The 13,054-nt window shown below is 37.5% G+C and overlaps 1 protein-coding gene across 1 annotated transcript in view; it reads left to right on the top strand.

Annotated features, from left to right (window-relative positions):
• The window catches only part of LOC103219806 (ankyrin repeat domain-containing protein 18A), a 30,853-nt gene that overhangs the window by 2,842 nt on the left and 14,957 nt on the right, over positions 1-13,054 (top strand). The window contains exons 2-3 of the mRNA XM_037998675.2: positions 9,117-9,231; positions 9,394-9,567. Coding sequence (XP_037854603.2) covers positions 9,117-9,231; positions 9,394-9,567 — 289 coding nt within the window. The remainder of the gene's footprint in view (positions 1-9,116; positions 9,232-9,393; positions 9,568-13,054) is intronic.

The raw sequence follows: 13,054 nt of genomic DNA, 5'->3' as shown, positions 1-13,054 counted from the left end.
GACGCAAATGACTGTGACAGCTTTGAAGAGAGCAGTGGATCTCCCAACATGGAGGTTGAGATCTGAGAATGGACAGACTGCCTGCTCAAGTGGGTCCCTGACCCCTGAGTAGCGTAACTGGGAGACATCCCCCACTAGGGGCAGACTGACACCCCACACCTCACACGGTGGAGTACACCCCTGAGAGGAAGCTTCCAAAGCAAGAATCAGACAGGTACACTCGCTGTTCAGCAATATTCTATCTTCTGCAGCCTCTGCTGCTGATACCCAGGCAAACAGGGTCTGGAGTGGACCTCAAGCAATCTCCAACAGACCTACAGCTGAGGGTCCTGACTGTTAGAAGGAAAACTAACAAACAGGAAGGCCACCCACACCAAAACCCCATCAGTACGTCACCATCATCAAAGACCAGAGGCAGATAAAACCACAAAGATGGGGAAAAAGCAGGGCAGAAAAGCTGGAAATTCAAAAAATAAGAGCACATTGCCCCCTGCAAAGGAACACAGCTCATCGCCAGCAACGGATCAAAGCTGGACAGAGAATGACTTTGACGAGATGAGAGAAGAAGGCTCCAGTCCATCAAACTTCTCAGAGCTAAAGGAGGAATTACATACCCAGTGCAAAGAAACTAAAAATCTTGAAAAAAGAGTGGAAGAATTGATAACTAGAATAATTAATGCAGAGAAGGCCATAAACGAATTGACAGAGATAAAAACCATGACACGAGAAATACGTGACAAATGCACAAGCTTCAGTAACCGACTCAATCAACTGGAAGAAAGAGTATCAGCGATTGAGGATCAAATGAATGAAATGAAGCCAGAAGAGAAACCAAAAGAAAAAAGAAGAAAAAGAAATGAACAAAGCCTGCAAGAAGTATGGGATTATGTAAAAAGACCAAATCTACGTCTGATTGGGGTGCCTGAAAGTGAGGGGGAAAATGGAACCAAGTTGGAAAACACTCTTCAGGATATCATCCAGGAGAACTTCCCCAACCTAGTAGGGCCGGCCAACATTCAAATTCAGGAAATACAGAGAACGCCACAAAGATACTCCTCGAGAAGAGCAACTCCAAGACACATAATTGCCAGATTCACCAAAGTTGAAATGAAGGAAAAAATCTTAAGGGCAGCCGGAGAGAAAGGTCGGGTTACCCACAAAGGGAAGCCCATCAGACTAACAGCAGATCTCTCGGCAGAAACTCTACAAGCCAGAAGAGAGTGGGGGCCAATATTCAACATTCTTAAAGACAAGAATTTTAAACCCAGAATTTCATATCCAGCCAAACTAAGTTTCATATGTGAAGGAGAAATAAAATCCTTTACAGATAAGCAAATGCTTAGAGATTTTGTCACCACTAGGCCTGCCTTACAAGAGACCTGAAGGAAGCACTAAACATGGAAAGGAACAACCGGTACCAGCCATTGCAAAAACATGCCAAAATGTAAAGACCATCGAGGCTAGGAAGAAACTGCATCAACTAACGAGCAAAATAACCAGTTAATATCATGATGGCAGGATCAAGTTCACACATAACAATATTAACCTTAAATGTAAATGGACTAAATGCTCCAATTAAAAGACACAGGCTGGCAAATTGGATAAAGAGTCAAGACCCATCAGTGTGCTGTATTCAGGAGACCCATCTCACATGCAGAGGCATACATAGGCCCAAAATAAAGGGATGGAGGAAGATCTACCAAGCGAATGGAGAACGAAAAAAAGCAGGGGTTGCAATACTAGTCTCTGATAAAACAGACTTTAAACCATCAAAGATCAAAAGAGACAAAGAAGGCCATTACGTAATGGTAAAGGGATCAATTCAACAGGAAGAGCTAACTATCCTAAATATATATGCACCCAATACAGGAGCACCCAGATTCATAAAGCAAGTCCTTAGAGACTTACAAAGAGAATTAGACTCCCATACAATAATAATGGGAGACTTCAACACCCCACTGTCAACATTAGACAGATCAACGAGACAGAAAGTTAACAAGGATACCCAGGAATTGAACTCATCTCTGCAGCAAGCAGACCTAATAGACATCTACAGAACTCTCCACCCCAAATCAACAGAATATACATTCTAGTCAGTACCACATCACACTTATTCCAAAATTGACCACATAATTGGAAGTAAAGCACTCCTAAGCAAATGTACAAGAACAGAAATTGTAACAAACTGTCTCTCAGACCACAGTGCAATCAAACTAGAACTTAGGACTAAGAAACTCAATCAAAACCACTCAACTACATGGAAACTGAATAACCTGCTCCTGAATGACTACTGGATACATAACGAAATGAAGGCAGAAATAAAGATGTTCTTTGAAACCAATGAGAACAAAGATACAACATACCAGAATCTCTGGGACACATTTAAAGCAGTGTGTAGAGGGAAATTTATAGCACTAAATGCCCACAAGAGAAAGCTGGAAAGATCTAAAATTGACACTCTAACATCACAATTAAAAGAACTAGAGAAGCAAGAGCAAACACATTCAAAAGCTAGCAGAAGGCAAGAAATAACTAAGATCAGAGCAGAACTGAAGGAGATAGAGACACAAAAAACCCTCCAAAAAATCAATGAATCCAAGAGTTGGTTTTTTGAAAAGATCAACAAAATTGATAGACCGCTAGCAAGACTAATAAAGAAGAAAAGAGAGAAGAATCAAATAGAAGCAATAAAAAATGATAAAGGGAATATCACCACCAACCCCACAGAAATACAAACTACCATCAGAGAATACTATAAACACCTCTACGCAAATAAACTAAAAAACCTAGAAGAAATGGATAATTTCCTGGACACTTACACTCTCCCAAGACTAAACCAGGAAGAAGCTGAATTCCTGAATAGACCAATAGCAGGCTCTGAAATTGAGGCAATAATTAATAGCCTACCAATGAAAAAAAGTCCAGGACCAGACGGATTCACGCTGAATTCTACCAGAGGTACAAGGAGGAGCTGGTACCATTCCTTCTGAAACTATTCCAATCAATAGAAAAAGAGGGAATCCTCCCTAACTCATTTTATGAGGCCAACATCATCCTGATACCAAAGCCTGGCAGAGACACAACAAAAAAAGAGAATTTTAGACCAATATCCCTGATGAGCATTGATGCAAAAATCCTCAATAAAATACTGGCACACTGGATCCAGCAGCATATCAAAAAACTTATCCACCATGATCAAGTGGGCTTCATCCCTGGGATGCAAGGCTGGTTCAACATACACAAATCAATAAATGTAATCCAGCATATAAACAGAACCAAAGACAAAAACCACATGATTATCTCAATAGATGCAGAAAAGGCCTTTGACAAAATTCAATAGCCCTTCATGCTAAAAATGCTCAATAAATTCGGTATTGATGGAACGTATCTCAAAATAATAAGAGCTATTTATAACAAACCCACAGCCAATATCACACTGAATGGGCAAAAACTGGAAGCATTCCCTTTGAAAACTGGCACAAGACAGGGATGCCCTCTCTCACCACTCCTATTCAACACAGTGTTGGAAGTTCTGGCTAGGGCAGTCAGGCAAGAGAAAGAAATAAAGGGTATTCAGTTAGGAAAAGAAGTAGTCAAATTGTCCCTGTTTGCAGATGACATGATTGTATATTTAGAAAACCCCATTGTCTCAGCCCAAAATCTCCTTAAGCTGATAAGCAACTTCAGCAAAGTCTCAGGATACAAAATTAATGTGCAAAAATCACAAGCATTCTTGTACACCAGTAACAGACAAACAGAGAGCCAAATCATGAATGAACTTCCATTCACAATTGCTTCACAGTGAATGAAATACCTAGGAATCCAACTTACAAGGGATGTGAAGGACCTCTTCACGGAGAACTACAAACCACTGTTCAGTGAAATAAAAGAGGACACAAACAAATGGAAGAACATACCATGCTCATGGATAGGAAGAATCAATATCGTGAAAATGGCCATACTGCCCAAGGTTATTTATAGATTCAATGCCATCCGCATCAAGCTACCAATGAGTTTCTTCACAGAATTGGAAAAAACTACTTTAAAGTTCATATGGAACCCAAAAGAGCCCGCATTGCCAAGACAATCCTAAGTCAAAAAACAAAGCTGGAGGCATCACACTACCTGACTTCAAACTATACTACAAGTCTACAGTAACCAAAACAGCATGGTACTGGTACCAAAACATAGATATAGACCAATGGAACAGAACAGAGTCCTCAGAAATAATACCACACCTCTACAGCCATCTGATCTTTGACAAACCTGAGAGAAACAAGAAATGGGGAAAGGATTCCCTATTTAATAAATGGTGCTGGGAACATTGGCTAGCCATAAGTAGAAAGCTGAAACTGGATCCTTTCCTTACTCCTTATACGAAAATTAATTCAAGATGGATTAGAGACTTAAATGTTAGACCTAATACCATAAAAATCCTAGAAGAAAACCTAGGTAATACCATTCAGGACATAGGCATGGGTAAGGACTTCATGTCTAAAACACCAAAAGCAACGGCAGCACAAGCCAAAATTGACAAATGGGATCTCATTAAACGAAAGAGCTTCTGCACAGCAAAAGAAACTACCACAGAGTGAACAGGAAACCTACAGAATGGGAGAAAATTTTTGCAATCTACTCATCTGACAAAGAGCTAATATCCAGAACCTACAAAGAACTCAAACAAATTTACAAGAAAAAAACAAACAACCCCATCAAAAAGTGGGCAAAGAATATGAACAGACATTTCTCAAAAGAAGACATTCATACAGCCAACGGACACATGAAAAAATGCTCATCATCACTGGCCATCAGAGAAATGCAAATCAAAACCACAATGAGATACCATCTCACACCAGTTAGAATGGCGATCATTAAAAAGTCAGGAAACAACAGGTGCTGGAGAGGATGTGGAGAAATAGGAACACTTTTACACTGTTGGTGGGATTGTAAACTAGTTCAACCATTATGGAAAACAGTATGACTATTCCTCAAGGATCTAGAACTAGAAGTACCATATGACCCAACCATCCCATTACTGGGTATATACCCAAAGGATTATAAATCATGCTGCTATAAAGACACATGCACACGTATGTTTATTGCGGCACTATTCACAATAGCAAAGACTCGGAATCAACCCAAATGTCCATCAGTGACAGACTGGATTAAGAAAATGTGGCACATATACACCATGGAATACTATGCAGCCATAAAAAAGGATGAGTTTGTGTCCTTTGTAGGGACATGGATGCAGCTGGAAACCATCATTCTCAGCAAACTATCGCAAGAACAGAAAACCAAACACCGCATGTTCTCACTCATAGGTGGGAACTGAACAATGAGATCACTTGGACTCAGGAAGGGGAACATCATACACTGGGGCCTATCATGGAGTGGGGGAGGGATTGCATTGGGTGTTATACCTGATGTAAATGACGAGTTGATGGGTGCAGCACGCCAACATGGCACAAGTATACATATGTAACAAACCTGCACATTATGCACATGTACCCTAGAACTTAAAGTATAATAATAATAAAAAATTTAAAAAAAAAAGAAAATAGAGATACATGCACTTTGTTTTTCTCAGCATTTATGTTAACAAGAACCCATAGAATGGATATGTGGCCATTCAAGGTAGCAATAGGTAGAGAAGTATGATGATGTGTAAAGATGTATTTTGTTATAACCAGTAAGAAAAAAAAAATTTGCTTGCACATACACACAAACGTACTATGGTCTTATGTTAGACAAAACTATGTACAAAATTGGATAAAATTTGTAACTTCTGAGCATTAGTATTATTTTAAAGTCTTTTGTTCCTTTTTCTTACCTTTGATTTCTGAAGTGAGCTTTTATAAAACTTCTAGTAAAAATGTATTATTAATGGAATAATTTTTCGGAAGAGAGAAATATGAATCCTGTACAGATAAAATTTTCTCACTACATTTTATCATTATTATTGTGAGGGTTGTTATCTTCTTTGAACTTTTAGCTTCTTCAGAAGTAAAAAGGGAATCTCTGCTTGCAGATTTTATTATGTATGTATTTTATTGCATATATATGTTTTTATTATGTATAGATTTATTACATATATGCAAACAATGATAATCATTTCGTTATAGTTGTAGTTTTATAAAAATAACAAATAGTAAATATTATTACTAATGAAAATATTGGTTTATAGAAGTTGTATTTTAAAATATTGAGCTCCCCAACTGTATTCTATCAATCCATTTATTCATCAAGCATAACCTGACTACCTGTTATGTAGCAGACATTTTGTACTATCTCTCAGGACCCCTCCATACTTAAAAACTTTATGTTGGGCCAGGCGCGGTGCCTCATGCCTGTAATCCCAGCACTTTGGGAGGCTGAGGTGGGTGGATCACGAGGTCAGATCGAGACCATCCTAGCTAACACGGTGAAACCCCATCTCTACTAAAAATACAAAAAACTAGCCAGGCATGGTGGTGGGTGCCTGTAGTCCCAGCTACTCAGGAGACTGGAGTGAACCCGGGAGGCAGAGCTTGCAGTGAGTCGAGATCATGCCACTGCACTCCAACCTGGGCGACAGAGGGAGACTCCGTCTCAAAACAAAAAACCAAAAAACTTTGTTTACCTGTTCTGCCTGAGCAAGATGAGTGTATCAGGGGAACCCACCACAAATATTTCAACATAGGTTCTTTCTATTTTCTCTAAGTGTCGGCCAGTCTGAGAAATAAAGAGAAAGAGTATAAAGAGAGGAATTTTACAGCTGGACCACCAGGGGTGACATCACATATCTGAGCTGCAAAACCAGCAAATTTTTGTTAAGGATTTCAAAAAGGAGGGGGTGTACAAACAGGGAGTAGGTCACAAAGATCACATGTCTCAGGGCAAAAAAGGAGAACAAAGATCACATGCTTCTGAGGAAACAAGGCAAGGACAAAAGCAAAGATCACAAGGCAAAGGGCAATATTAGAATTACTGATGAGGGTCTATGTTCAGCTGTGCATGTATTGTCTTGATAAACATCTTAAACAACAGAAAACAGGATTCGAGAACAGAGAACCGGTCTGACCTCAAATTTACCAGGGCAGAATTTTTCCCCAACCTAGTAAGCCTGAGGGTATTGCAGGAGACCAGGGAGTATTTCAGTCCTTATCCCAACTGCACAGGACAGACACTCCCAGAGCGGCCGTTTATAGACCTCCCCCCCAAGGAATGCAACTCTTTTCCCAGAGTATTAATTATCAATATTCCTTGCTAGGAAAAGAATTTAGTGATATCTTCCCTACTTGCATGTCCATTTATAGGCTCTTTGCAAGAAGAAAAATATGGCTCTATTTTGCCCGACCCTACAGGCAGTCAGACTTTATAGTTGTCTTCCCTTGTTCCCTGAAAATCACTGTTATTCTGCTCTTTTTCAAGGTGCACTGATTTCATATTGTTCAAGCACACGTTTTACAATCAATTTGTGTAGTTAACACAATAATGGTCCTGAGGTGATGTACATCCTCAGCTTATGACAATAGCAGGATTAAGAGGTTAAAGTAAGACAGGTATAATAAATTATAAAAGTATTAATTTTGGGAACTGGTAAATGTCCGTATTAAAATGAAATCTTCAAAATTTATGTTCAGAGATTGCAGTAAAGACAGGCATAAGAAATTATAAGAGTATTATTAGGGAAATGATAAATGTCCATGAAATCTTCACAATTTATGTTCCTCTGCCACGACTCAAGCTGGTCCCTCCGTTTGATGTCCCTGACTTCCTGCAATGTGAGAGATTTAAAGTGGGAATAGTAGGACTTAATCTCATTGAAACTTTTGCTCCCTCCTTTCAAGCAAAAGCATTTCTGAAGGTAGAAAACAGTAAGAGATAACCTTTAACTGCCCTTTTCAAAATGTATCAGTCTTAAATACTAATATTAATCATTGGAAAGTCTGATTTGCATATATTCTGTAAATCTAAGTGTTGACTAAAATGAGCCGTACCCGTTCATCTCAATCATTAGTTTCCTTTACCTTCACATTTTTAAAAATCAAAGTAAGAAATAATTTGTTTAAAGAAAACATGTTGTTCAGTGGTCTTTCCCCATGGTACTTTTAGGAATTAAAATGTATTTAAGTGCCACTTAGATGCCTAGAACTGCCCTAGACCTGCTGTGTACACCATATTCTACTTAATGTAAGACCTCATGGATTGTGTGATACCCTACTATTTTCTATATTAGTAAGATGATTTTTTAAATGCTACCAATTATAGTTATAGAAAGTTATGAATTATAAATGCCATTCCAATATCAGATACACTAAAATGTGACCTAACCTTTAAATCATCCTGCAGAAAAGCAATAATTGTATCATTTCACTTAACTAAAATGTTTTTGTTAAGTAATAGTAATAGTAATAATTATAACATCTGGCTGGGTGCACGGCTCACACCTGTCCTTCCAGAACTTTGGAAGGCTGAGGTGGTAAGTTCCCATGATGCCAGGAGTTTGATACCAGCCTGGGCAGCAAAGTGACATTCCTGCTCTACAAAAACTTTTTTAAAATTAGCTGATCATGCTGGTGCGCTCTGTGGTCCCAGCTACTCAGGAGGCTGGGGCAGGAGGATTGCTTAAGCCTATGAGTTCCAGGCTTCAGTGAGGTATAAATACACCATTGCACTCCAGCCTGGGCAACAGAGCAAGACCCTGTCTCAACAAACAAAAATCTCACAGTTATTGAGTTGTTGTTTGTTCTGGAAATGGTTCTAAATGCTTTACATAGATTCTCATTTAAGCATCATAATTGTCCTGTGAGCTAGCTGCCATTGTCATCTTTATTTTATTAATGAGGCACAGAAAGTCTAAGCAATAGCTGGTATGTGACTGAGTTCAAAGTAGAACTCAAGCCATAGTTGAACTGAATCTAGACACCAAGCTTATTCTATCCAAATAGGCTGCTGTTTCATTAAGGTAGGGAGCAGTAAGAGCTAATAAATATTGTATTTTCTTCAAAAGAAAATTATTTGTTTTGAAGACAGAGGAATAACATGCTATTCAATGTTTACAATTACATGAACCAGGGTAGGTTTTGAGATACTGCACTGCAATTTCCTGAAATCTCCTCTCACTCTCATAGGACTGTTCTACATTTTGCCTGTGTCCATGGCCATATAGAAGTGGTTACTCTCTTGCTGAGGAGAAGATGCCAGATCGACATCTATGACAGACTTAACAGGGCACCTTTAATGAAGGTATATAGTAGCCAACTCTTTCAGCATGAAATGGATTTGATTTAAATACTTAGAGTTAAAATGAATTTATCTCATTTAAATATAACTAGTTGGTGAAACCTGTGGAATATGTATTTTGAATTCTTAGAATTTATAGTCTAATTTTTTATCTAACACCAATAGGCTGTACATTGCCAGGACGAGGCTTGTGCCATTATTCTCCTGGAACGTGGCGCCAATCCAAACATTAAGGATATCTACGGCAACACTGCTCTCCATTATGCTGTGTATAATAAGGGGACTTCACTGGCAGAGAAACTGCTTTCCCACCATGCAAATATTGAAGCACTAAATGAGGTATAGATCAATCAACTTTCTTTTCAAAATGTTTGTTTTAACATTGACATAGTTAAGAGTCAGTTTTTCATATTTGGAACTCAAGCATTCCTGAATGAAAACATTTTGAAATAACTTAATTGTCTAAAATTTTACTTTAAATATTGATACTTTTAAAGAAGCATTAGAGGGCACAGCTATTTTAATGCACTTATGGGAAATATTTATGAATTTGTTAAGGTAAAACTTCTCTTCAAGTATTTGTTTCCTACCCGAGGTGTATTTTTTTTCTAATTAGTATTAAAAAATCACAGGAAAAAAATTACTCTGGAAAGAGGCCTTATCTTAAAACTCAAAACTAAAGCAACTTACAATAAATGGAAGTCTTGCTGCTGCTAACAGTTTTCTAAAAAATAAAAAACTTGATGTATCTTTCATTGGCAAGGTTTAGGAGGGAAAAATTAGAAGGGGAAAGGAGAGTAATCGAAAACATGCAGGTCAGTTGGAAATAAGGTAATGAGGGAAAATGCCAAGAAGAGGTTTTGTTTTTTAGTTTGTTTTTCCAGTTTATGTATTGAGACAACATGCTCTTCAGCTTTGGGGTAATCATTTTTGGTTTGGTAAAAAGAGAGATTGAAACTTGCATGAAGATTAATTCTTAGAGGACTCTGAGGAAACCAGATTGGCAGTGAGTAGATGGTGATGAAGTGAGAAACACTTCAGCAAAGGGTGGAACAAGTTAGTAACTAACTTATTACCCATCCTGGCAAAAACAGCCACTTAGATAAGAGTCTAAACTCTCCTTTTAAATCTAGAATGTCTTGGTGGGAAGGTGGGAGATAAGGAGCTTATAAATAGCAAAATCAACTGGGATTCTGAGTTTACTTGTCGCTGTTATACCCACACCCAGGAAAATTAACTGTAGTTTTCATAAATAACTATCTCGTACTCTTTTCTCTTTCTGGCCACATCCCAACCTGATAAAGGATACTGGCCGTGTGGGTGAGAGATGAAACTGAAGTGATTGTCTGCTGCAGTAATTCTCAGCTAGAATTGTGCGTTACAGTGACGTGGGGAAATTTTGTTAAAAGTCTACCTGTGTAGGCTTTCCCCCTGAGGATTTTGATGTAATAGATCTAATAAGTTCTGAACATATACAGTTAAAAATATTTGTCTGAAGCTATGCACGGTGGCATGTTCCAGTAGTCCCAGCTACTCAGGAGGCTGAGGTGGGAGGATTGCTTGAGTCTAGGAGTTTGAGTTCAGCCTGAGAAACATAGTAAGACTCTTGTCTCTTACAACAGCAAGAGAAAAAAAAATACCTCAGCGTTCAAATACACTCCTGATTAAGAAGCACAGAATAGATAAGTGCAGTATGTAAATTCCTGTATCTCAAAGACATAAGAAATCTCTAAAAGAGTTGGCATTTGATAGGTGCTACTTTCTTCAAAGTTCTCCTTTCCAATAACATTAGCCTGACTTATCTGTCTTTCTCTACGTTTGTGACTGGGAAGTGAAAGGAAATATCATTGGCAACAGCTCTCAGCTTACAGAATAACACCCTTTCCTTCCCGCCATGAATCATTCACTGCCATTCAGAGAGTCTTCAGCAATTTGCTTGTGGGTAATCTTTCAATAAGTAGAGGCTGACCCTTTCACAATTTCATGTTCCTTTGTCACCATTCAAGTGATTTTGTTTCAACAAATGTTCATTACAAGTGAGATTTTCTCAATTAGATTAGTAGCAAATCCTGAACCCTTTTTTTTTTCAGTTGAAGTTGTATTAGGGACTATCTCAGTGTGTCTGTTAAGTTTATAGAGCTTTGGCATAATCAGGATGTCAGTTTTAAACACTGAAATCCTTGAAGTCAGTGAGAATACAATAGGAATTCTTTTAATAATTCAGTTTCCGCAGTCCTATGAACTAATTATCTATTTGGTTAGCAATCTGGGAAAATGATATACACATAGATTGAAAAATGAATCAATGTTGGGAAAATTCTTGAGGTGGGTATTATGAGTCTTAACAGCAATTTTTATTATGTATATGTCAGGGCCTGAGTTTTTTTATTAAACATATGATACTAGAGAAAGAAAAAGTTCCACTTGCAAATACTTGGTTTATACACAATCATTTAGTAACACATTCATAGCAAATATAAAAACACAAGGGCTAGAGTCTAAATGTGGCACACAGATTTTTTCTTTGCCTCTTTAAATTGAGTCAACATGTTAAATTTAGTAGACTCATGCAGAAATATGGACCTTGGGCTTAAGAATCAAATCTGGTGTCCCCTGAACCGCATCAGTGCTTGGTCTGCTGTGCAGATGTTGTCCTGTGTAGGAGGCACATATTCTCCAGTTTCCTACTGTGCCCACCTAAGTACTTCACTTACTTAGGTAACTCCTTCATCTTTATAAGTATTTGAGTTTACAATTCCTTTTTTATAGTATATTTCCATAACGATTTCGAGGTTTTCAAAACAGCATATATTGGTTCATAATATATAGTCTATAGTTTATATAAATCCCTCAATTATAGACTTGAATTTTAGAATTCAGAAGTTTTTTTAACTCTTTTTAAATATATATACCACAAATAGTCATCTGCTCATGAGAATGCCTAGAAGCCTTTTTAGGTCATTCCTGCTGAGAAGTGGATAGATTATAAATATTGCAGACATTATATCTTTCTTCTCAGCAATGTCCCTTAAAAATTCAAGTGACTTATTGGCTTTTATTATGCTCGAAATAAGCCCTATACATCAGTATTAGAACTTTTATTGATAAGCCATTGTATTTTTATTTCTGACTTATATTTTGCCTAAAGTTAAAAAAAAAAAAAAGTTAAATAGCAATTTAAATGGAAACCAATACAAATGGATTTAAAAAGTAAAGTTGCATTAGCATCCCAGGATTATCATTATAATTGAGAATAGAATCTCTTACTGACCTTTGCTTTTTAATATTTATTTTCAAAAAGTTTTAACCGGTCTTTCTTACATAGAACATACTGAGCTTTCTAATAGTTAAGATAAAAATTTATCCTCTTGTATTAGGAAAAATCCCATGGACTATTTAATAATAAGGAAAATAAGTGCATTTGAAGGCAATCTCTCTTAATTCAGAGCTCATTTCCTTGGTGATCCCTTTGGATGAGGAGTGCCTGATATTGGCATCCTGACACCATTGATAGAACTAAGTCAAGCAAGTTTGTGCCACCCAGAGGAAATCTCCAATTGTATTGGGAAGCTCTGGCAACTGTATCCCTGCGATTTTAGTTCCTAAAATGTTAATGTTTGCCATAAAAAATATTGTCAAGTTGAGATTAGGCAAAGTTCAAGGGATTTCTAGATTGTTGGCCATATAATACAGTTTTGTAATACTTCTCAAATGCAGATGATCATGGAATCTTTTTGTATTCTTTAGAATATAGCTTAAGAAATAATGGTCTAGAGATAATAATTTAGATCATTAATTTATTTTAAAAACTTAAAGTATTTGCTAC

This window comes from Chlorocebus sabaeus, chromosome 12 (genome assembly GCF_047675955.1).
Source record: "Chlorocebus sabaeus isolate Y175 chromosome 12, mChlSab1.0.hap1, whole genome shotgun sequence".
Classification (NCBI taxonomy): domain Eukaryota; kingdom Metazoa; phylum Chordata; class Mammalia; order Primates; family Cercopithecidae; genus Chlorocebus; species Chlorocebus sabaeus.
This window is presented reverse-complemented; position numbering and strand designations above follow the sequence as displayed.